At 48.5% G+C, this 25139-nt stretch overlaps 1 protein-coding gene across 1 annotated transcript in view; it reads left to right on the forward strand.

Moving 5' to 3' along the window:
* Nucleotides 1-294: 294 nt before the first annotated feature.
* SYT17 (synaptotagmin 17) overlaps nucleotides 295-25139 on the forward strand; it is a 40005-nt gene continuing 15160 nt past the window's right edge. Inside the window, exons 1-7 of the mRNA XM_072878162.1 lie at nucleotides 295-309; nucleotides 3793-3810; nucleotides 5216-5364; nucleotides 10612-10760; nucleotides 11187-11806; nucleotides 22901-23021; nucleotides 23820-23975. Coding sequence (XP_072734263.1) covers nucleotides 295-309; nucleotides 3793-3810; nucleotides 5216-5364; nucleotides 10612-10760; nucleotides 11187-11806; nucleotides 22901-23021; nucleotides 23820-23975 — 1228 coding nt within the window. The remainder of the gene's footprint in view (nucleotides 310-3792; nucleotides 3811-5215; nucleotides 5365-10611; nucleotides 10761-11186; nucleotides 11807-22900; nucleotides 23022-23819; nucleotides 23976-25139) is intronic.

Genomic DNA, 25139 nt, shown 5'->3' on the forward strand with positions numbered 1-25139 from the left:
GGCAGGAGCCTGCCTGCTCCGCGCCTCCGCCAGCCCCCTCGGAGCGCACACCCCACGCGCGTCCTACCGACCCGGGGCGCGGCGGCTCTCCTCGCCCTGACGGCGGCCCCGGCCGCCGCGGTGCCTGCGCGGCCGCGGAGCCCCGCCGGAGCCGCTCCTCGCCCGCCGGGCGCTGCAGCCGCGCCCCCCGCCCGGGGCGGTGCCGGCCCGCGGGGCGGATCGCGGCGCAGCGGGCGCGGGTGGAGCAGCGCGGCGGGAGGCGCCGTGCGCGCCCCGCGGAGCGCCCCGCGGAAGATGGCGTACATCCAGGTGGGTGCGGAGCGGCCGCGCCGCGGGGCCCGCGGCCACCCGCGTCCCCGGGCGGGGGGGGGGGGGGGAGTGCGTGTCTGGAGCGTGCGCGGCGGGACCCCCCGCTTCGTCTGCGGGACGGGTGCCGTGCCGCGGCGGGGCCCCCCCGCGCTTCTTGCCCGGTGCCGGTGCGCAACTTCGGGTTAACTTCTGGGGAGGAGTTCCCGGCGGCGGCGGCAGCCCCCGGCGAGGGGGCAGGCGGGGCCGGGGCGGGAGCGGGACTTGCAGCCCGCTGCTCGCGAGGCGCCGGGGTGGGAGCGGGTCCCCGCGGGGAACCTGCTCTCTGCTCCCTGCCGGGCGGAGCGGCGTGGCCCCGGTGTGTGCGAGCCCGGCCCGAGCCCGCACAGGGACTTCTTGGGGGGAGGAGGACGCGAAACCCCGCGGGCAGACCGGGATGCGCCGGGGGCTTAATCGCCCCCCCCCCACCCCCGCCCCGGGCACGGCCCGGCGGGGCGGGGGGCACAGGCGCCCTGGGCTGCGGCCAGCCCCAGCCTTCGGCGTGACGGGTGGGACCCCCCCCCCCGGCAGTGTGAGGCTGAATTAAATTTTGGGCTGGTTTAAACCCTGAGCGATTTTCCCCTCCGGCCCTGCCGTTCCCAGCCGCCTGTTTTCCATCTGTAGCTCCGAAGGCTGCCGCCCAGTTTTAAGATAAACCCGAGCGGAGCATTTCCAGCGGCGCGGGGAGTCCGGGCGCTGGGGCCTTGGTAGAGGCACCCGCTACCAACGCCACCCATGACCCCCGTCCCGCGGGGCCCCGTCCACCTCCAGCCGCGCCCCCGCGGCCCCCCCTCCCACTCGGGGCAGAGCCGCCGCGGCGCCCGGGGGTGGGAGCGGGGAGCGCGGCGGGCGCTGCCCCCGAGGGGGTGGGCTGGAGCCCCCCGCGGGTGAGCCCCGTGGAGGGGGCGGACGGCCGGGTGGGTGCGGGGCTCCCGCGGCCCCTCGGCTCGGCGGGGACTTCGAGTGGGGCCGGGCGGGCCCTCCGGCAGCGCAGCGGTCGGGGCCCCCGTGTGCGAGGCGGGGGTGCGCGGGTGGGGACGAGGGCAGCGGGGACACCCCGTTATCCCCACGCTGTGGTGTTGGTCGGGTTGGGGTGGTGGGAGGCCACCCACGGGTGTGTGGCCGGGGGGACCCCGCTGTCCCTAGGCCGCCGTGCCCACTGCGGTGGGGCCTGTGAGCCTTCCCTGGGGGTGTAACTGCAGGGGCGTAACTCGGTCCGTCACCAGTGGGGACCCCACCCTGCTGCAGCGTCCCCGGGGACACTGCCGTGGCAGGGTGTTGTGGCTGGTCCCTTGACCCGTTTGTGGCCAGCAGCTGTGCTGCTTTGCAGCAGGCGACCCTCCCCGCGGGCCTGGGCGGACCGGGGGCGCTGGGCTCCAGCGGCGAGGAGTGAAGCGGCGATGTAGCCCTGCCCTGCACCTGACTCCAGGAGAGGGGACGTGCCTGGGACAGCTGGGACGAGGGTTCACTCGTGGCTGGGGGCTCCCAGCTGGGCTGTCCTCTGCTCATCTGGCTTGAGACGACGTGGCAGGGCACGACGGTGTCTCCGTGACCCTGGGGGCCCAGCCCTTCTCCTGGGGGTGCTGAGCGCGTTGCAGCAGCTGTGCTCCCTGGCATCCCCCAGCGCCTGTTGGCTGTTGCATCCTGCCCTAAGCCCCTGCCCTTCCCCAGCCCCGACCCTCCTGCCCGGTGTGAGCGAGGTGGATGCACACAGCTGGTTGTGTTTGCTCTCCTTTCATAGGTCCCTGCATTTGAGCCCTGTATGGCACTGGTTACTTGTTTACCGCTTCTGCACTGGAATACTTGGTTCTTCTTTCTGTCCTCCTGTTTCCTGGTGGAGATTTGGGGGTGGTCATGGAGGCACTGTATTATGGTGCCCGTGGGACTGCTACGTGTGCTCTTGGGGCTGGTGGCACACAGGAGCGGTTTCACATCACCGGTGGCCGCTCGTAACCAGGAGGGCTGTTTGACACAAGCCTACCCTGCGTCCCTGCGGGCCATTCAGAAATGCCACTTCCTTTGCACAGCACTTGCTACGGCGTTCGATTGTGTGGCACGGATCCAGCCGCTTTGTTTTAGAGCAATTTAAATATTCTTATTGCAGCTTTGCTAAACCACTGTAGCTTTGGCTGCCATGCTTTGGCTGCAACTTTGCATTAATAAGGAATGATAAAGCCCTTTAAACCATTTAGGATTTTCGTAAACAGTTGGTCCATGGGTCTCTGGTAATCACTGTCTTGTCACATTGCACTGCAGCATTTCCAGTCTCCGAATTTGTGTTTCAAACAAGCGGTGGCCTTTTTACCAACCATTGGTTTCTGAGAAGTTTAAAAGGGAGGCTTGGGCTGAAATGTGATCCTTGGGAGAGTTTTTGGAACTGAAGGCAACTTCTGCATCCCAGCTCCTTTATAAAAGACTGCTCTTGTCCCTGTCATGAGCATAAAGCTAGAAACCAATTTCTGCATGTGGGAGAGTAGAGAAGAGTGAGGGGGTTTTGTGTGGGTTGTTTTTTTGTTGTGTAGTTTTTGTGGTGTTTTTTGTTTGGTTTTTTTTTTTTTTAGGCATTCCCTCTATAGAAAGACAGCCAGGACAATTAGGAAACTCTTAGACATTAGACAGGAAGTGGTAGGAAAGACATTTCAGCAGGCATCTGAAATGCTACTAAGTCTCCAGTTATCAACGAAGTGGGTCACATATAATGTTCCAAGGGTGGCTTGGTGAATAAAGCACTGGCTTGCGATGATTTCTTCCTTTGCTGTAGATTTTCTCCGTGACTTGGTGGAAGTGGCTGCAGTGCAGATTTTCGAACTGGAGTGCATGATGCAAGTTTTAAACGCTTAACTTCTATTTTTTGTATTCTTCAAGTCACATCTGAGGATGAGACTGAAGATGCTCAGCTACCTCAAGCGATGTGTACATAACGGAGAGTATTCTGAGTCTGTGCCCCTTCCTAGAAATGCTGCTTTTAACGAGTTGGCCTTGAAACTGCGTTTATATGGGCTGACTCTGGAGGAAAGCCTTTTTTTCCATTGTGGCATCTAACTGGAAAATTTGGATATGGTTTTCTGTCAGCAGCAAGTAGTTGCTGCAATTAGAGACAGGTTATTAAAGAAAAGAAAATAAGTGGTTGCATGTGATACCCCGTTAGCAAGGGGCAATGAGCAGGATTTTCATGCTCCAGGATGGGTTTGGGAATTTCACTCCCAGGGAAGGAGGAGCAGAGGGAGGTTGGTGGGGAGGGACTGGAAACAGCAGAAGCAGATGCCTGGTCAGGAGACCTCTCCTTCCTCTACCATTTGCAAGGTACCGTCTTGCCAGAAATCCAAGCTCATCCCAGGCCGGGGCATGTCATGGCAGAAAATTTAAAGTTATTTGAGCATTGCTAACCTGTTTTTGTCTTTTTCATTTTGTTCCCCTTTGCTTCATCCTGGATGTCTAAAAGGACAGTTGGAACCAATAAATGAGGTGAGTTAATCTGATGATTCACTCTCTGCTCTGTCTCCTCACTCCATCCTGAGGGGATTGTCTCGTATTTTCTGACTCTTTACTGATGTCCTAGATATAAGTAATGCACTGCATTTTGGGCTGGTAATTTTTTTTTTTCAATGTTCAGATTTTGTTTTATGGAAAAAACTGTGTGTTTTACTGGAGCAAAAAGAAATGTTCCTGTGGAGTCTTCACTGCAGATCTGTGTTCCTCAGAGGAAACCCCTTTGTGTGGTGTGGTAGTGCCCTTGCACCTGCACACTCGTGAATACTGCGAATGTCTCGAGTATTTTGGGGGGATATCTACAAAGAAATTCTCACATGCTTTATTTCTTCAGCTTCTTAGGAACATTTCAAGGTCACGTACAATCATAAAGCAATTCGATCCTGGATGTGCCTGTGCTGTGCTCTTGCAGCTGCATGTCTCCCCCCCCCATGACTACGGAGCGATGCCCTTTATTAGCAGTGCCCTTGTGCTGCTTAATGAGCGTTCTTACAAACCGCAGAAGTTGGAGCTGGCATGGGTGGGAAATGGGCTGAGGTTTGGCTTTCTGCTCCTCTTGAAGCACGTAGAGCTTTAAAGTGGAGGGAAGGCTGTAGGGAAGGCATGGAAATGGGGCAGCAGCCTGTTGCCCCTCCGATGGGGTGCTCACACCCCGTGGCTGTAACAGCAGAGGAGCACTGTTACAGGTGATGCTGCCAATGCCACCATAAAAACCTAAGAAAAGAAATACTTTTCTGGGTCAAGTAACTTCTTCAAAAAAAAAAAAAAAATCATTTGAAGGTTCTTCATTAAATTAATTATCATAGCAGAGGGGAGGCATGTGGATAGCATGCTTCTGCTAATCCATTTTAGTGGCAAGATTGTCAGGTTGTAATGCTGTATGTGTATGGATCATACAAATATTACGTGCTGATACATCTACAGGGACGAAATGTGTTCGCATTGCTGTGTTAAGATTTTCAAATTAAATAGACCCTTGCTGGATTAAGTCGGAGCTTTCACTTACCTTCTGTTTTTAATTCATTCTGTTATACATTTGCTGATCTATTAGTTTGTTGATGTGTGTGAAAGAGTAAGCATGTTTCCACTCTAGCATATTGCTACGCCATAGTGTTTTGTAAATCACCCTCTTGCCAACCTACATAATAATACATCGCTACTAGAGGGAAAATACCTGCAGTGAATGCTTATTTTCCTGCCTCGTTATGGCATCAGTGAAGTTGGGCTGGTAACTGCATAGCACTTGTCTGTTGATATAGATGGAATAAATATAGTTCTTAATGTTCTGTTGCAGAAACACAAACACAAATACAGCTGAATGTTATTTCTCAATAGCTATTGATGGGTTGTAATCTTGTACTTTGGTTTCCAATGGCTTCAGGGTCTGCTCGCTAGAATCTCGGATCTCTTGCTGTGCCGGTGGACTTGTAGAAATTGTTGTCAGAAGTGTTTCGACTGTAGCTGTTGTCAAACAAATGAAGATGAAGTTGAAATCCTGGGACCTTTTCCTGCTCAAACTCCAGCCTGGCTGTAAGTTTAGATGCACAATTTCGTAGCTTTAACTGAGGAGTAGGGCTGTTGAGCTGTGATGAGAGTATTGATATGAAATGGCGATGGGACGTCCAAAGGATGCCACGTAGAAAGGAGGAATCTTCTGCTGAGGGTGGGAATGTAGGCTACTCAACGGCAAGGTGGAAAAGAGCAGCGCTGTTAGCTCAAATATTAAGGTTAGTCTTTGTAAAACACTTTTCTGATGAGTAAGACAAATTATTTTGTAAGCTAGCATAGCAAGCTGATAACTGGTTTAGCTGTGCACCCTTTTCTAAAGATGCTTTTCATCTTCAGTCCTATTTCCTCTTCAAATGGACCAGCCCTTTGGAGCACTTCAACTTAGCTGAAATGCTCATGAGGTTGCTTTGAAACATTTTCGTAGCCTAGTGTGAAGGTGGTTATCATATAAGCAGATGAAAGGCGTACCTTGTGTGTGCTCTAAAGGGGAAATTAATCTAAAGTTTCATTTAGCAAGACTTGATCTCCTGCATCATCTTAGTACTCTTCAAGATTTCCTCTTGAATCATTAAAGAACGACAGTGGTAATGCTGGGTTTTATCTGGAGCTTTGATTAGTATTTTTGCAAATTTATTACAAAGAAAGTCAATGCAGCATTCCCTGTTTTGCTCCGTATTGTTTGGGAATTTGCAGCACAGAGGTGACCCTGTGGAGGCCTTAGTGAAACCAAGAAGGGAGCAGATGTCTCCTGTCTTTTAGTGTCTGCTCTGTTGGCTGGGCTGTCTTCTGTGAGAGCAGATCGTTTGATGGACATGGCTTCGGTGTGTCCAGAAGCTGTAGCATAGGAGATGTCTATTTAGTGCGTCGTACGATGCTCAGAAGTTGGTACCGAGGCACTGAGACACTCAGTTAATTTTATCTCCTCCTGTGGGTGCCTACTGTTACTCTGTGTCAGGTCTGGAAAGTCCATGTCTTTGGTGCTGCATGAAGTAAATTCTCATGTTTAAATCACAGTCTTGTCTACATACTCTTTTGAATCCAGGTAGAATAGAATGGTAATTAATACTGAAGTAATTAAAATAGAGATGTTCAAGATGTGTTGGAGTGGTTTTTAAACATGGAGCAGCATATTTAAGAGTCTGATATATGCCTAGAAATGGATTCACCTGCAATTAATGGGAAATGGAAACAAAATCAATGCTAAATAGGAAAGCACTGCACACAGGAGGACACAGTGATGAGGTTGCAGTATTGGACGTAGAAAGATTGCTGCAGGAACAATTGCATACTTGGGAACAAGTAGCTAGGCTTGTTGTGAGAGAGTGCTTCGGAGTTTCCCTGGTGTGCTGAGGAGCAGAAGGGACATCATGTGTGTTTGGGGGTGTGGGGTGATTGTCCGTGGTGTAGTTTTTGACTGCTGGATCCTTCTGTCTGGCTAAAGGGGCATTGTAAGCATTGAAGCTCTCTTCTTCTTTTGATCACAAAACTCAGATGTATGGTGACTTTGCAGATGAACTGGACTTTGCCACAGGCAGAGGACATGGAGACCTTTGGACTCATAAAATGCTCTTTTCAGCCTGTGTTGTTTTCTCCCAGTCCTGCTCCATCTGAAAGCCTCTACGATTAACCTACTGGAATGGCCATAAGCAGAAGACAATGCGCTCTGAAAAAAAAAGCCCAGTTCTTCAACAATGTTGCGCTTTATGCTACACCTACTCATGCTAGCAGCCCTGGGTAGGGTCCCCGGGACCCCAGCCTAGGTCACGTATCCATCTTTCCTTACAGCTTCAGGCAATCTGGTGCAGTTAGGGTCTCCCTGTTCTGCTCTAGTGCCGAGAGACGGTGAGTTCCCAGAGGTGATGCCCGAGAGGGGCAGCAGGTATCCAAGAAGAGGACACACGAGAGAAGTAGCTGTGCTTTGCAAGGAGGCATGGATGCTGCCATGCCTTAGCATCACTGAAGTCACCATCTCCTCTGGCATCGTTGCAAATCCTGCGATCTCTAGAGACGTCTGTTAACACACATTGATGTGGAAGCTGGGGATCAGGCTATGCTTGCATGAAAAGGCTGTTGGCTCCTCTTCTTGAGCTGGGATGGACCCAGGCTGGTGCCAGGGAAGATGGTGATGTTTTAAGCTTCCAGGGTGACTTTGTTGGAAAATGGTGAGGGAACCCAGAAATGAGTTGAGTGAGGAGGGCAAAGAGAGCAGAGGAGATACAGAGAGGGAAAGGAGCTGAGGGGATGTGATTGAGAGGAGAGGGGGACAAAATGAGCCTGTGGAGGAACAAGAGTTTGGAAGATGAAGAGGAAAGGAGAGTAAAAGGCAGGAGACAGAAACGGTGTACGTTGTTTGCTGATCAATAGGAGGGCTGTGCTTTTTGTGTGTGCAGGTTTAAGGTGGAAACGATCCCGTGCAGCCTCTGCTGGCTCAGAATTCAGAAGCTGAAGAAGATTTCTATTTTCACTATGTTGATCTTATACTCTTAAATCTCTGTATGCGTTTTTGGAGGTAGGAAACAACGTCTGGAGTTAGATGTGTGAGCAGAGTAAGGGTTTGGAATTGGTCTCAGAATAAGGTGTTTAATGGGTATGTTTTTAAGTGCTCAGCGATCTGTGTATGTCAATTGACCCCTCATCCTTTTTTTTTTCTTTTATTTTTGAAAAGGGGGCTTTTGGATTCAGTGGAAACCCCTAAAACGGAAGACTGATTTGACACCACCATATTCTGCATTTAGATGCGTGCATTGAATTTAGGAACAAATCAATTTATTATATTCCCTGCTCACAGCCTGAAAGTGTTTTAAAAATGGATCTAGGTTTTCAGCTGAGATCTTTCCATCTTGCCACTTCTTCATGGGCCCAGGACACTGGTGTAATGCAGAATGCCATTTGCTCCTTCCTTACATCCCCACCCAGTCCCCAGGGGAAGACTGCTTTTATGGTCTTCATTGGCCTACTAACAAACATCTGAATGCCCACGCTTAATAATCCATCCTTTATTGTTTGCCCGTAGGTTTTCCCTTTGGCAGCTCTGAGACACCTCATTGTCCTGGAAATTCAGGAGGGGACATTAAAGCTGCAAGTTTAAGCCCTTCCTCTTGGGAGACTGTTGATTTTTCTCACTTTCTGAATTTTTTATAGTGGCAACTTAGGTAAAAAAATTCTTACTGAAGTGAGTGTAATTGTATTGACCTGAATGCATGGTGGCTTCTTGTTATTTCATGAGGAGTGCTTGCATCCTGGTCTTTGCAGAAATGGGCTGGGAGCGAGGGTGTATGTCGGCGCTGCCTGTTATGGAATATTCTACATAAACCCCAAAGGTAAACGGTGCATGGTCTGTGAGGCTGAATTGAAATTGGGACGCGACTCCTCTTCCCAAAGGTTTGGATTAAACAGAAACAGAGCTGCTTTAACCAGAGCCAAAGTTTATTTGAGGAAAAATTATTGTGGCTCAGTAGCAATTTCCTTACTAAAGGTCATCTGTATGTTATTAACTCACTATTACGTTTACCCGTTGTAGAACATCCTTAATGCCTCTCTTCCTGATTCCGTTTTCACCCTGCCTTCTCCTCATTCTGTGCATTTGCTTCTCAAACACAAGTATATCCAAACGCTACCTATGATTGTGTAGACCCGCATTTAGGCATGAAAAAGCTATTTGTGTTCCAAGTACTGATTATACGTCAAACTGCGTGATTTGGACTGCCTTTAATGGGCTGCAGAGTTGTGCAAATATTGTATGCCCCTTTTAGCATAGGGTTTGGTTTTGATTATTAGCAGACTTTTTTTTTTTAATGTGGATGAGTTGTGCGACTCTGGGTTGGTGAGATTTGCATGGATCCTGCTGTGCACTTTGTGAATTTGGATAAGAAATTCCAGCTTAAATCTATTTTGTATTTGGGGGGCCTTTTCTGTGAGTTTACTGCTTTTGCAGAATATATTTATTGCTCTAGTCCAGTCATTGGTTACTAAAGCAAATGATTTGACATATTTCCTTTAAACCCAACTAAGCCATGCACCTAGAGAGGGTGAATCAGGAGCAAAACTCACACAGTATTCCTCTTTGCTTTGCTTGTTTCATGCTGATGCTTTCCTTGTGATTTGCTGCTGTTTTTTGGAGTACTGTGTCTCATGGATTAACCAAAAGGCTTATTTTGCATGATGCACTACACGTCACCTACCATCGTGTGATTTCATTACCGTCAGCAGATGTCTGCCAGCCGCTCCCCTCTGAACGTGCAGTTGGAGACTTTTATCTCCTCTACTTGTTACTGTTTGCTCTTGCTCTTCTTTCAGTCAAGGTTGGGAGGTCCTGACTGCTTTTGTGAGCCACTGCGGCTGTGACACGTTGAGGTTTTTAACCAGAATGTTGTTTTCTATGAAAACAACATATATATACACACACATACATACACACACACACGCATATATATATATATATACACATATATATATATATATATATATATATATATATATATAAATATATATATATAAAAAAACCCCTGAAATGGGAATTACATGTGGAATTCTTTATGATGCCAGTCTTCTGTTGGGTCTTCTCAAAGATGCTACAGTTCTCACTGCAACTTGCTTTGTTATTTAGATCCTGCCAACTTCCCTGCTCCCACTGAGACCCCTGGGCAGTAAAATAACTATCATGTGAGAATCACCTCTGCTTTATAGAACTGGATAAAAAGCAGCTAATTATTTAAAAAGGCATGTCAATAAATAGCTGTTAATTAATGGTATTTATAAGATCGAGTTTTGAAACCTCAGTGGTGTAACTGCAAAGCAATATTTTACTGAGGTGTGTGTGGTAGGTTTGAGATGTCCCAATGTGGTGGTTTCCCATGCTGGTTCATTCCTAGTGAAGGCCATGCTTCCAAAGTGTAGCTGTGAATTTACAGCAATAAGGTACTGTTTGGGTTTTGTGGTTTGTGGGTATTTTTTTTCCTTTCTTTTTTCTTAAAGACAAGTATAATACTTCTGATCAAGATCTGAGTCACACGTGCCCATGTGGCCTGTGTCGTGCTCTAATACTGATACAACTCTGTTTGAAAGACAGGCAGAAAGATAAAGAATCTGTTTTTTACATAGGTCTGAAGTCAGTTGCTCAGCCTTTTGCTTGCCAAATAGATCAGGAGATACCCCGCAGCATCCAGGGACGTGCACCCAAGATTAGACCCAGAATACCAGAATGCATTTTTATTCTGTATATACTCCTTTTACTGGGTTGAATCACCCAAAGGTCTCTCGTTATAACAGGATAAGCAGCCAAAATGAGGACAAAGATGGAGACTCTGATAATGCAATCAGTGAACTGCCTCCCACTCTTCAGGATGTTTCCCCTGACAGAAGGCGGTCGTCTTCAGATGCATCACGGTCCACTTACAGCCTCACGAGGCGGATTTCAAGTAAGGTCGTCCTTCCAACATTAATGTAATTCTTGTGGGGAAGAAAATCAAACTGTAGCGCTTGCTCTTTCATCCTTTAGACAGGGAATCAAGTCAAGTTGAAGGTGCATTGATTAAAATCTCATCCTGTTCTGCAGGAACACAGTGGAAGGGGCCAGCCCTGTTTTTCTTGCTGAAGCACACACATAGTAATTGCATGTGAAAATGGACGGGGAGGAAAAGTGTAGCTGAGCTTGCACTTCAGCGTAACTAAGGGTGCTTTTAATTGTTGGCAATGTAATGGTGAAAAGTCCCGCTGGGGAGCCTGCTGTGCTGGGCATTGCACAGACACAGAAGAGCTGTACCCAAAGAAGCACAAGTTGACTTGCACCTGTAATGGCTTCAGTTGAGTTTCTAACATCGTATTTTTGCATTTCTCTCGTTTAGGTTTAGAGTCGAGGAGGCCAAGTTCTCCGTTAATTGATATTAAACCTATTGAGTTTGGAATAATAGGAGCTAAGAAAGAAATAGTTCAGCCAACTATCCTGCGAAAAACCTATACCCCAGATGACTATTTTAGAAAATTTGAACCAAGACTGTACTCTCTTGACTCAAATAGCGATGATATGGACTCCTTGACAGATGAGGAGATCTTATCGAAGTATCAGCTGGGCATGCTGCATTTTAGCACTCAATACGACCTGTTGCATAATTATCTAATAGTGCGAGTCATTGAGGCTAAAGATCTGCCTCCTCCAATTTCTTACGATGGTTCGAGGCAAGACATGGCTCACTCCAACCCCTACGTGAAGATCTGCCTTCTTCCTGATCAGAAGAACTCCAAGCAGACCGGAGTGAAACGCAAAACGCAGAACCCGGTGTTTGAAGAGAGGTACACATTTGAAATCCCCTTTTTAGAAGCCCAGAGAAGAACTCTGCTTTTAACCGTAGTGGATTTTGACAAATTCTCACGCCATTGTGTTATTGGCAAAGTGTCAATGCCCTTGAGCGATGTAGACCTTGTGAAAGGCGGACACTGGTGGAAAGCCCTTGTGCCTAGTTCTCAGGTAACAGAATTAATCAGATTATTGCCACAATTTTTCTCGCTGTTTTTTTGTGTGGTTCCTTTGCTTGTTGGCAAGTGATGCAGTTTCTAATTCGTCATTGTCATCTTGTTAGTACAGCATCTGCTGGGTTGAAATAATGTTGGACCTATAACTGGTCTCATAGCTAATACTGTGAGGTAGAGGAGCTGTCCTCTTCATATTCGAAGGAGGTGGCATGACAAAAGATCCTATGTCAACTCTAATGAGAATAAATCAAGACTGCTTTGGAAGTCTGCACCTTTTGGAAGATCTTTCTTGTCACTGCAGTGACCTGCATCCGTTCCCAGTCACTGCAGTGACACTGTCCCATCTGGGTCACCCCTGTGGTTGTTAACATGACTGTGCCTTGGGAACACGAGTTGACCCACTGGTGACAGTTCAGTAATAATTTGATGCAAGAAAGTGTATAGAAGGCACAATATCTACAGGCTTACGGCATAACGCATAAGCAAAAAATTGCCAGGTAGTGGTAGATTTATTTTCATCATGTCCCTGAAGGACATAAACTTGCCATAGATTTTGTCTCATGTAAGTGGCATGTTGCATGCATGCAAGTTTGAGCATGCATTTTGGACTAGATTCAGCCATCAGATGGGATGGGAGGAGAGGGCATAGAGGGTCTGTGTGCTTCCATGTCTGTTCTCAGGATAGGGCCCTGGTCGGTGCCACCTCCTCTCCAGCCAGGAAAAGAGCTATTCAATGGGAAAATCTGAACTATGCAACCAGGAACAGCGGTTAGCTACCAAATTTGCTACTAGCCATATCACCCCCATAGAGGCACTGGACCCCATAAAAAGCCAAGCTAAGCGCTTGGCACGAGTGTCATCTCAGGCATTTGTGCTAAGGACAGGAGTACCACTCAGGGTTGGTATAACACAATTGCCTCTCCCAGTTCCTCACCAGCTCTGGAATTGCAATTTCTAAGTTTTAGAGCCTTCGCTGAATCAAAACCCTGCGTGAACTTGGATGGTTTCTTTGATTTTCATGTGTTCACAAAAAGGTGGCATAGCCAGAGGTATTAGATGAGATGAACAGTAAATCATTGACCTCACTGCTGATTTACGGTGTGGGTCCGAGACTCTGATTGGGAGTGGAAACTTGTGATCAGACACTTGTGTAAGTAAAATCCACCGAGCAGTGTTTATACATGAAGTCGGCTGGGTCTCTGACTCTGCTTTGCCCCCTCTCTGTGTGCAGAGGGGCTGCAGAGCACTTTTACCTCTTGCTCTGACCTTCTGCAGTGTGTAAGGGAGAAGAAGATCAAGACCCCTGATAACTGCAAGAGAGCCCACTAGATTTGCTGTAATAGAAGGAGGAGTGTTACGGGATCAGCCTGAACATTATTCATGCAAAAAGGAAAGCTTTGAAAGTTGTGCACAAGTCAAAATCGTGGAATCCCTGAGTGTGTCTTTACATAGGACGAGTCTTCATGTCAGCGGCGTCCGCTTTGCTTGGTGGCAGTGGGAGGTGAGGGGACAGGTGTTACGGAATGGTTCATAAGGAAAATGAACACGGACAGATATTCCTGGGCTCCCCTTACTGCCTGGCCCTTTTCCCCAAATGTTTATTTACAAATGCCTGCAATAATTTTTTTCTTTTTGGTATTTGTGGTTCATCACGGGCTCTGCGTTGTCTATCTGAGGACAGAGCTCTCCTCTTTGCATCCCGTTATCCTCCCGTGATTTACACCATGCGGCCTTGCTTTTTTTTTCCCCCTCTGCTTTTGCATGATAAATACTTCTCTGTACTATGTATCTCTTTATTAGTAACATGGATTCATTCCACAGCTAATACAGACCTTGGTTAGACAAGATCATCTCTGCCTTCGTGTGCCAAGCTCAGAGCCAGCCCTTCCTCCCTCCCTCCCTCTCCAAAGTTTCATTGAAAGCTGCTGCTGTTTTCAGCAGTGCTGTCTGCTTCACCATTCAAGATAAATTATTTATGCAGAAATTGGCATTTCTGATATTTATGAAAAGAAGGAGAAAAAGAGAAAACTCCCTTTGAATGGGCAGGCCTAACCTTACAAGCCTTTTGCATTTATCTGCTTGCTGTCATGTGGAAGAACTTAATTGAAGCAAAAAGTCCTTTGCACTTTGATTACTGAAGTGCCTTGTTTTGGTCTTTTCATACTTCCTTGTTCTTTTTGGCTGGGCCTTAGCTGACAGACTGCAACTGCAAAGAGAACAACAGTACTTGTACTAGGATACCCAGGGAGGATGTTTGGTATCATCTTCCCATGTTTTCTCAGTGATAAGGTTTTTAAAGTTCATTGAATAAGGTGTATTTTCTCTTAGTAGTGACTAAAGTTAAATGCATTGATCAAAGGGTTAAAATAAGCCCTGGAAGAAGTAAAACAATAAAGCTTATTACTTTGAAAAACTGTATTTTAATGTCTTTCAGTAACAGTGATGCTTGTGCTAGAAATTTGTGAGGCTTTTTTGATTGCTTAGTTGGAAGATTCTGCCTGTGGAATGATAGATTTGACATGTTGACAACTTTTTTCATACTTCTCACTTTTTTGCTTGATTAGTTGAGGGTCAGACAGCCTTTATTAGTTTCTTGTTGGATTGAACCTGAGTCAGTTCTGATCATGAGTTGATGAAAATTTTCCAGGCTGGGTTGGCTTCCCTGGGGCTCCGACACAGAGCAGCTGCTGGCAGCAGCACCCCCCCTGCGATAAAGATCGTGGTGGATAAAATGCTGAAGCAGGTGCTTGGAAAACCAGTAACAGGCGGGAGAGAAAAACAAACAGGCATAGACGTGCTATGTAAAGATGGAAGACACAAAATACATGATTTTTTTAGTTTTTTTTTTTTACTGGCATTTATAGACAGAAACATGATGAGATGGAGGAAAGTGAATCCAGATGGCAGGAGAAGGTTTTGTCTTCATACAGGTGGGAGTGGGATGGGGCAAGATCTGTGGAAGAGCAGAGAAAGCAGCCTAAATGGTATTGGCTAAGGTGAACTTCTGTTTGCACTTGCTGTATCCACCTGAAAGGCATTGCCATAGAGCGTGCCCATAAAGGCAGGTGCTGAGTCCTTGTCCCACCCTCGCGCTGAGCCCTGTCAAGCCCAGAGCTGGGACACTGCCTCAGCACTGCACTGTGCCAGCACGAGTGAGCCCTGCTAAAAAAGATGGGGATGCCAGCAATCTCTTGGTGCCTGTGGCATCAGCAGGGATGGGTGGGTTTCTCCCAGGCTGAGGCATGGTCCAGCTTCTGCAGCCAATGACTCCATTGACTCCACTGCAAGCTGGACCAGGATAAGCTCCTTAGGGCTGTGAGATGGGATGTATGGCTCCTCAACAGGTGAAAGCCCACCATCATTAATAGCAGAATATCTTTGTTACCACCTCATGGAGTTGCTCGTTAACTAACAGCCTGAGAACTTCCCTCGTGTGTAACAAGGCGGGCTGTGCAGCATTGCCGTGCTTGCTATGTTGGGAATGGGTTGAGAGAACCTGAATACAGGTAAGCAACGTGCTATCCTCTCAGCCTTGAGGAATCAGCGCAATAAAACACTTGATGCTAAGATTCAGGCAAAAGACCATATCTGTGCATAAGTGCTTTTTTAGCTTGGATCGTGTGTTCAGCACTTGGTGGCATTGAGTCCAAAGCTGGGGAGCTGCTGTCCAGTACATCATCAGGGCCAGCAACTAAGCAGAAGGACTTATTCCCTACAGAAAATGTCAATGCAGGTATTGCCAAATTCTTTATCCCTGGAAGTTCTGGGAGGCTTTTTCTTGCAGAGTAATTAATGTGTTTCTAAAGCGCGGTAGCTGCTCATGGAGTAGTGCTTGAGTCCAGTCCCCATAGGAACACTCTGCGCTCCTTAAATATCCCCTTAAACGTGTGTGGCTTTGCTTAATTACCATGAGTGAAGTTGGCAGGCCTTGCTGTAGCTGGGCTCAGATTCACACATTTTGCCGTTAAGATTAATTCTGAAACACATGTTCAGGACCCCAAGTTTTATTGACATATGATTCATTTCTCTTTTGGCAGATTTGAGTGGGCAGGAATAAATGTTTCAGACCAGCAGTAATGAGAGCTTGGAGATCATTCTGCGAAAGAAAAAAAAAATGCCTGGTTGTGGTGGGAAAATAGCATAAAAAATCCTTCTCCCCTTAACTTAAGCCATTTTTATAGTAGAGGGGGTATGTATTGGACTTGCTTTTTTAACTTTGTACTATGAGTGCACTAGAATGACAGTCATTTAAGGAGCTGTCAGCTTTTTACGTTCAAAATGGTATGTGCTTCACAAAATGGAGTGGCTTTCCTATGGCAGCTCTCTACAATTTTTGATTGCCCTTTCAGGGACAAGCCTACAAGTACTGCACTGTGGTTCTTACCGTGCCTTGGTTGGGAAGGAAAAGGGAGAAAGGAATTTGAAATTCAGGTAATGAGTCATTTCGGAGCATTTCTTTTGGGTCTTACATTGAAATCTGCCGTGCAGCCAGGTGGTTATGGTGTGTGCCTTGGAGGCCTCCAGTTGTGCGTGTACCAGGTTTGTCCTCGGCACCCTTGTTCCTCGGCTTATCCATTGCAACCCTGAGAAGGAGCCATCCTTGGGGAACGTGGACGATGCCTTGCGTTTGGTAGTGCAGCATATTATTGAAAATAATGCCAGCACCCCTCTCGTTACAGGCGTAAAGCATTGGACTGATGGAAAAGTGGCCAGGCAGAGACTTGGTTCAGAGTTGACCCAACAGTTGACTCGGGGCTGTGTGTGTCAGTGTGGAACAGGGGTCTGCGTTCATGACAGTCATGGGAAATTAAATATGGAAGCGAGTGTTGTCAGGGCTTTTTCCTTTTCTTCCTTTTTTTCTTTTTAGCTGTCCAAAAGCTTGGTGGCTGCTTAATTAAAGGAATGACGCAGAATCACTGATGATGAAGTGGCTTGGTTACATGGGGGTCTGCTTGCTCGTTAACGGGATGCTAAAATCAACCTGGCAGCTTACCCGTGTCCGGTGGGAGAGATGCCCTGGGAAAGCCTGGCTGGAGGCGGGATGCCACCACCCTGCAGGTCACCGGAGCTGAGGGAACAGTGATGGCATGCTGTGAAGGGCGCTCATCTGCCCCCCCCGCCTTCCCAGGAAAGGCTCAGCAGCAGTGCAGCAGGCCTCTGGGTTTTCACACTCCTTCCCCATGTCGTCTTGTCTCCTGACAACATTTTTTGCTCTTAACCTGTGATTTGCTGTCATGTTTTGGCCTGTGGCATTCTACCATCTTTCTTTCACTGTATCTTTATTTTTTGCCAGATCCATTTCACTTGCTTTTGTCCTCCCTTTCCTTTTCCAGTCTTTAAAGCTCCAGCACTGAGAAATTTTTCTTCTTGCTCATTTTCTCTTCTTTATCCTTATCCATCTCTTCTGTTTCCAGCTGCCATCTCAGTCACCTCATCCCTTCCCCTCTGTGCTGTTCACTCCTTGCCCTTTCTGCAGAGGGCTGGGATGTTGTGGGGTTTATTTTGCTGAGGAGGAGCCCAGAGGAGGGGGTGGTGGGGGCCATGGGCAGGACGTCTCCGTAGGAAGTCTTCTCTCACCTGCCCAAAGGTCTTTGCCCAAGAGGGGCTTTCTCCAGGCCGTGCAAACTGATGCAAAGCCACTTAGACTTTTAGAAAGGGTTTTGTGACTCTTTTCACCGTGTGTCTACTCAGCATCTGTTACATAGGTAATGTTGTTCTTATGCATTGGTAAGTATATATATATTTTTTTTTCCAGGTTCCGGTCCTTAATAGCTCAGCCTTCACAAAATGATTGCTGTGTGTCACAGGATGCTGTAGAAAGCCTGTTAGAGCAAACTGTTCTAAACCATCAGTTTTCTAATGTGCCTGGAGGTACCATCACAGATAACCTTGAGAAGGAAAATCAATCTCAAACTTCATTAGGAGCGTTGCATAGATGTCTGTGCTGATGTAATGTGCTCTGGTTCCTGTCGGGAACCGGGGAGGGTTTCAGCTGCAGAATTTTGCTGGTCTTGTAGCAATGCACAGCAAACAGTCTGGGGGGGGCTGTGAGGAAAGAATTGCCCTGATTCAAACAAGATGTGCAAATGGCATTAATTAAAAACTCCTCTTCCCTTGAGGTAGCCTCTTTGTGTTTCAGAGATGACAGAAAAGAAAAAAAACCTTCTTGCGTGTGTCTGGTTCAACCTAAACGGTAACTGCAGAAGGCAAGCCCAAGGCTGCAAATCCAAACGCCTGGCTGTGTAATACAGCTGCAGAGGAACAGCCAGGAGTGAAATGTTAATCAGAGCTTCAGGAGAGTCTCAGACATCCCAGGCTTGGTGTCAGTCCGGCACCTCATCAAACAGGAAATTGCTTTTCCAGGGTCATCTGGGATCTCGGCACAAATCAGCGCGTCATCAGCATAATAATGGCAACTAAGATGATGCCTTTGCATGGCGGTGCCCGAGGGGCACCTCTGCACGCTGTGTTCTGGGGGCAAAATATTCAAGGCGAAACCAACAGCATTTTAGTTTCCTGATGAAAAGACCTAGGAAAAGTAAAATTCAGGCACTTCCTTTCCCTGCCGTGAACAATGTGCCGATGACACCTCTCATCCATAAGCAGCCCTCTCCTCCACTCAGCCCCCGTGCGAGTCGGAGGTTTGGGGCGGCTCCAGTGTGTGGCAAAACAAAAGCCACGCTTCCGTGCCTGCAGTCCCCCAGCAAGACGTGTCTTAACACCATCGATGCCGATAAACAAGGTGATGGGCGTGGGTGTCAATGGTTATGGCAACACGGAGTCTTTCCAAGGTGCAGGTGAGCTCAGTGGGTCTGTGGCTGGAGGAGCACCCTGGGCAGCTCCTGTGGCCCCACGAGCCACCTGAGACCTCTGTGGCCACTCATCCCTCCCTGAGCTGAGTCTCCTGCCTGACCCGTAACACGAAGGGTCCTGTTTCTCCATCTCACAGTGGACCCCACTGTGCCCCCCAGTTATCTCCATTTTGCCCGCTGAGCCAGCAAGTCCATTAAGCCGCAGCTCTGTCTGCATCTTCATCTTCATCTCCGACACAAACCGTGCCACCAGCGTGTCTTATTAGCAAGACTGCCACATCACGCCACGGCGTGAGCTTGTTGGGGAAAGCACGGGGAATTAAAACCTGAGGAGGTATGCCTTGTACCTTGGGCTTCTTGGAGCAACCCGTTAATTCCTTTCTTGTTTGCAAATGATGACAGGTAGCCAAAGAACAGGAGGAGGCTAGCGAGAGTGGTGCAGCACGGCACGGTGGAGGCAGTGCCGCTCCGATGTGCCGGGGAGGAACGCGTGGTGGCTGCTGGCCACTGATTTGTTTTCTCAAGTGCTTGACGTCCCCTCAGGCACCGTGGCAGGATTTGAAGCACGTTTCCTAGATCCTTGCAGCTAAGCTAGAAATAACGCGTTTATAAGATCAGAGGCAGTTCACTGCTCAAGTTAAGTGCCTTGAAAAGGCTGAGTCACCTGTACTGGGAGGTGAGCTATCCGGGGATCGGGGTTTCCTTCTGAAAACACCTTTTGTTATCGCTGTAAACAGTGCGGTGCTCTGCCTGCAGCGAGGCTGCTGCTTTCCTGCTGGCTGTGAGCGCACCCGTCCTGCTGTGGCCTCTGGGTTGGATTGTATGTTCCTTCCCTTAAAATAACGAACAGAAATCTGGGCATGCTTGAAAAGCATTAAGGGGCAGAAGGGGAAAGTAAGCCGGATCTGAGACTCATTAAAGCTGGTGGTAGTCTGTCTTCTGACTTCAGTGGATCACACTTACGGAGTATAGCATTTTATATCTCACCTTACTCAAATTTAAGCCCAGATAGTCAAAGAGATTTGTCTAGAGGTGCCGATATCCCTGTTAGGTTAGGTCCTATGGAAAATCAGGGGTTTAGCTTTACCTTTACCTATCGAAGGCTCGTGGGTTAGGCAGCAGTGTGGTGGTTACGTTACAGTGGCTCCTTCAGTAGCCTCTGCAGGGGTTATGGGGCACGGCGCTGGGGAGAGTTCAGGTGGGGATAGATGCCTGGTTCTCCTGCCTGTGCCTTGGTGGGTGTTACATACCCCGTCTGATATTGTCAGTGTACAACATGGGGCAATTTTTTTAAAATGGAGCATAAATGTAAGTGTGTCGGAAGGGTGGAGATCTACCTTCCCTTGCTGAGCTTCACCGCTCCTCCCTGACCCAGGGAAGCCCCTTAGTTCCTGCAGGTCTCGGATAAAGTCAACAGGTTCCACCAATGGATGAATCCAGAAGTAATTACCCCAAATCTTAATGTGGATTTTCAGCGCTCTAAGCTTGAGGTGACTTGAGAGGTCCCACATCCCTGCCCAGTGCCAGCCTGCCTCCTGGCTGTGCCAGAAGTTTGGTATTTGCAGCTGGAGCTGTTTGATGTCTCTTCCCAGCAGGTAATAACATCACTAATTAGTTTCCTAATTTGCGCTGTCCAAATGTACCTGAATTTCTAGGAATTAAAGCCTGCATGAAACCCGATGCAACAGTGAATGCAAGTGGAAGTAGGACTGGATACGTTAAAAATGTTGTTGATATGTTATCAAAAATGAGCTGAGGTCAAGGGGTACCTCAGGTGGGTCCTGTTGTGGGTGGCATTGCGGGCGCTGCAATGCTTTGTTACTGTCCTGGTAATAGATTTGGAGCTCACAGACCGTTCTCGATGATAAATGTGTCTTCAGGCTGTTCCAGGCACAGACCTGAGAGGAGTGGTTTTAAGGAAAATCAAACCAAAGAATATAGTTTAAATTAGATGATGTTTAAACCACCTTGGATGTGAGACTGTCTTAGATCTTTACATTGTGCAACCATTGGGCACAACAGTGTACGTAGGTATGGCTTGACATTGCAAGAGTCATGAACATCGTGTGTGTATTGGGTCAGGTTTGTGTTGGGGATGGCTTTCTGATGGAAAGAATTTAAAATATCTTATATTGAACAGAACTGTGGTGTGGGAGTTGACAAAGGTTGATGGAAGAGGGGTGCCTTTTCGGTAAATCAAACATACTGTAGGAACGGGAGAGAACGCACGTGGCGAGTGTGAGTGAGTGTGCCGTGTAGTCACGTATTGCCACATGACGTGACCCAAGAGATGCTGTGACCAAAAGAGTTTGGGGTAAGGCGTCAGATGCTTTTTCTCGTGTGGGAGAGGGGCTGTGGGGAAGGTCAAGCAGAAGGAGGGCCAGCTTGGGGTCGACGCTGCTGGGTTGGCTCTGGTGCTGGCTCCTGGGACAGCCCAGCGTGCGAGGGGGGCACGTGGGTTTGCCTTAGGATCTGTGATGTAGGCCCACGCTTTTCGCCCAGGGGCTGAGTCAGGACGTTGCTGTACTTGCAGCCTTCGCCCTGCTCCCCGCCTGGTGCTTCCCTCGTCCTTTGCTTGTTAAATGTGCAGGGTTAAACACAGAGGGGTTGCTTTGCTGGCTCCCGGAACGCAGAGACCTTTGATGTGAAGTCAGGCAGCCTATTGCCATATTTTCCATAGAAAGCCAAAACAAGGATATTGAATTAAATTGCATTGTATTATATAGCATTGGAGGTACAGGACTTCCTCAGCTGGCTACCTGCTCCTGCATGCCACGCACATCCCGCTGCCTTCGCCGGTAGTCAACAGGAACAGGAGAGGAGACAAAATGCCTTGGGGAAAACTTTTAATACCATTACCTGACATCAGTTTTAGCGCTTGGCTATTAGGTGAGGAGCTGAGTGGCCCGCTGTTAGCAGGAGCCGTTCTGTGCGGCCGGCCGGCCAGGCAGGAGGTGCTGTGCTGCTCCTGGCAGAGCGACGGGGCTTTTCCCCAAGTGCCTCCGTGGGTTCGGTCGAGCCCTCTCGTTCATCTGCACTCAGTGGTGATTGTGCTTTTCTGTTTGCAGCTGAATAGCCATGAACTGGTTGGGTTTCCTGGCAGCCCTAGCCTCAGTTTCCCCAGAGCCGTTGTAGCTTTGCCAGGGATGGTACCTCATGTGCTGGCTCATCTGATGAACCTGGTTCTTTGGGTCAATTCAGGCTGTGACTCTGTCTCAGGTTTTTTCTTTATTGTCTACCCAGTCCTTTAGTCTCTGATTTGTGTAATCTAATATTTGGGGCATCAGTAAAGATATTTAAGCCTTTTGTTATGATTGCAATACCACTGCAGCTTCTTTTCCTTTTGGGAATGAGCTGTGACCATCCGATCTAGGCTTGGGTTTGAACTGTTTGGCTATTTGGGATGAAGAACTAGCTCTGCACTCCTGCACGGACCTGAGATGAGGCAGATGGATCGATGCCCTGCCCAGGCTGGCTGGTGTGTCTTCAGTCTCCAGAGCTGCTTCATTGTGTGTATTTTGCATCTGAGAATAACAGCATCTCGGAGCCAGGTCATGCTGGGGGGAGAGGTTATTTTAAGCTGTCACGTCTGAGGAGCGGTGATGTCAGTTCTTCAGCTCTTTTTTTTAATTACTAGTTTTAAGCATCATTAAGTAAAAGGAAAAGAAGTAATGGCTGAACAGCTATACTGATGTGAAGCTATGGCCGTGGCACAGCCTGATGAACAGCAAGGGCACAGTTAAGCTGTGCTGTGGTCTCTGGGTAGAACGGGCCGGACGCTGAGGGCTGTCTCCTCTGAATTGCCTTCCTGTGACCCAGGGATGCACTAACCTTCTCGTGCCTGAACTTCCCAAGTGGCTGGTGTGGTCCTTGGGGGCTGGGAAGGAAAGAGGATGTCTTGTCCAAGGGGTCCGTCTTTTGTACATTAATAAGGATGTGAGGTTGGTAAGATCAGAACCACTTGGAACTGTTCAAAATGGAGCAGGTAGAAACTTCTGACCTTGTATTCATTCCTCCTTATAGGTCCTCTTTGCATGACTGCCGAAAAGCTGGTGAAGGATCAGCGATGAAAGAACGATCTTCACCTGGGGATAGTATTCTTTCTTGTTTCTGCTCAGCACGAGGTACCACCAGATGGTTCTTGGTTGCAGTTTAGAGCGTGACTAAAATTTATTTTTCAGGCACTTAGACAAATGGGATTTATTTAATTTCTCTTCCTGTCCTTCCCTTCCCCTCCGAGCTCTGTTCTGAATTTCCACGTTCCCTTTTCCCTGCAGAATGAAGTGGAGCTGGGAGAGCTGCTGTTGTCACTAAACTACCTACCCAGCGCGGGAAGACTGAACGTGGACATCATCAGAGCAAAACAGCTTCTTCAGACAGACATGAGCCAAGGTTCAGGTAAAGGGCAGTGCATTTCTCACATTACTCATGCACAGATTATATGTGCTTTTAAAGCAGATCAGCGGTGAGGCTGCCATTTGTGGGGACCCAGGGGGATTTGGATGCTCAGTTCCTATTAATACAAGGCTCCAGATATTCATTTTATATATATAGCCAATAATAACGCAAGTATTTGGAACACTTACCCTGAGATAAAATGGAGGGTGTGAATACCTTTGCCATATTTAAAATACAAATCTCTGAACCAGGGTGAGGTGAGGAACCAGGAGCTCTAAATTACCCCCGTGTTGTGTTCTGTAAGGCAGCCCATTCGTGGCTGCGCAGTGTTTTGTAGATGCTGTGTGCTGCCTGTTAATGTTGCAGTGGTTTCGTTTATGATATCTAGCTGCTCTGTGGATGGTGTGAGGTTTTTCCAGTGTCCATGCATTGCTCCCTGCCGTTTCTGAGCGTGCTGGCTGGTAATTGCTTCATGTGTATGTCCTCAGGTGTTTTTCCCATGTTCCCTGCCCCAGCTACTGCTGCTGCCAGAACGTTGGCATTTTCCAAAAAGAACAGTATGCTTGGCCTCTGTCAAGGCTGTCATTAATTGTGGTTTTGGCAGGGAACGTTTTTAATCCAGCTGCCTGACTTTGTCTGCGCTGCAAATCCCTGGGAGCGGCGCGGTGGTGCAAGCCCCAGTCATTTCCAAATGCCATTTTCCAGCACGGTCCATCCCTGCGGTGCCCAGCCTTCACGAACCGGGGTACTGACTCACGACGCCCGTAACGCAGAGCCTGTGTTTTGCGTTTTTGTCAGATCCCTTTGTGAAAATTCAGCTTGTTCATGGATTAAAATTAACAAAAACCAAGAAGACCTCCTGCATGCGGGGGACGATAGATCCCTTCTACAATGAGTCCTTCAGCTTCAAGGTTCCACAGGAAGAACTGGAGAATGCCAGCCTAGTGTTCACAGGTAAATGTGGTGGTGTTACCGACTTGGCACAGTCGTGGTTGCCTCCGAGGTGAACAGAGAAGCAGTTGTGGGTGTGCAGATGAGTCTGTGCAGGACGGTGTCTGTCCCAGTAGCCACCCTGCAAGGGGTGACCATTGCTGGGGTCTCCAGGGAAGCTTAATTAGCACTCTCTCCTCTGCAGAGGCTGTTCCCAGCATTGCCACCTGACGGCTGGAGCTGGCTGGGAGCGCACCTCGTCGCTCCTGTGCTTAATTGGTGCCACTGGGAACGCTTTTGTGCAGAGGAGGAGGAGGCATTAATTGCACTTCTCAGCAGCAACCAACTTGGGCATAAAGTCAAAAATTAGAAGAATGAGAGGGAAACATTGAATGATCCCAGAGCCCAAACACTGGTGAAGATAACTTCTGGTACTTGACATAATTTGCCAGTGAGATGATGCAGCTATAGGGGTTTGACACTGACATCACCTCTTCTGTAAACAGGTTTGTTCATGCCTTTATTTTTAAAGGACTGGGACGGGGTGCCAAGCCCTGCGTGGCACGGCTGAGATAGACCAAGACACAGACCCTGCAGGCTGTGGGCCAGGAGGAGTCCCAGAGCTAAGCTCGCTCGAGAGCTTTGTCAGTGCTGGAGATGTTTGGCTGGGTTAGGAATTCTTATTTTTAAACACTTTCTGAATCTCCTATTTTTGTTCTCTAGGCATGAAAACAGTCAGTAGAAATGGGCAATTGGGCGTGCTGCTTGGAGCAGGAGTAGCAGAGCGCAGGGATGAGTCCCGGACTGTGCTCTCGCCCGCAGGCTGGGCAGCAGCGGTGGGGCTGACCTGAGGCCATGGACCCGCTGTGGCCGGTGCCTTTTCTGCCGTTCCACAGCATGGAGTTCTTGGGCAGGGCTGCAGGGACCCCCAGGAAGTGGTGGGTTTCCCTCCCACGCCATGATTTCACCCAGCCTGTGTGGTGTGGAGCTCGGGCACCGTCAGGAGCAGGGTCAGACCTTCCTGCCCTCTGGAAGAGCAGAGGGGCTGGGCAGTGGGACCCACGCTCTTCTGCCACACTGGGCTCCCACGCTTCACAAACGTGTTTTTGGCAACTTTCCACCCATTACTCACCATCTTTTGATGAAAAGAAAGGAATCTGCATTTGAAAGAACATATTTTGAAGAATT

The sequence above is a fragment of the Ciconia boyciana genome, chromosome 13 (genome assembly GCF_034638445.1).
Source record: "Ciconia boyciana chromosome 13, ASM3463844v1, whole genome shotgun sequence".
NCBI classification, from domain to species: Eukaryota; Metazoa; Chordata; class Aves; order Ciconiiformes; family Ciconiidae; genus Ciconia; species Ciconia boyciana.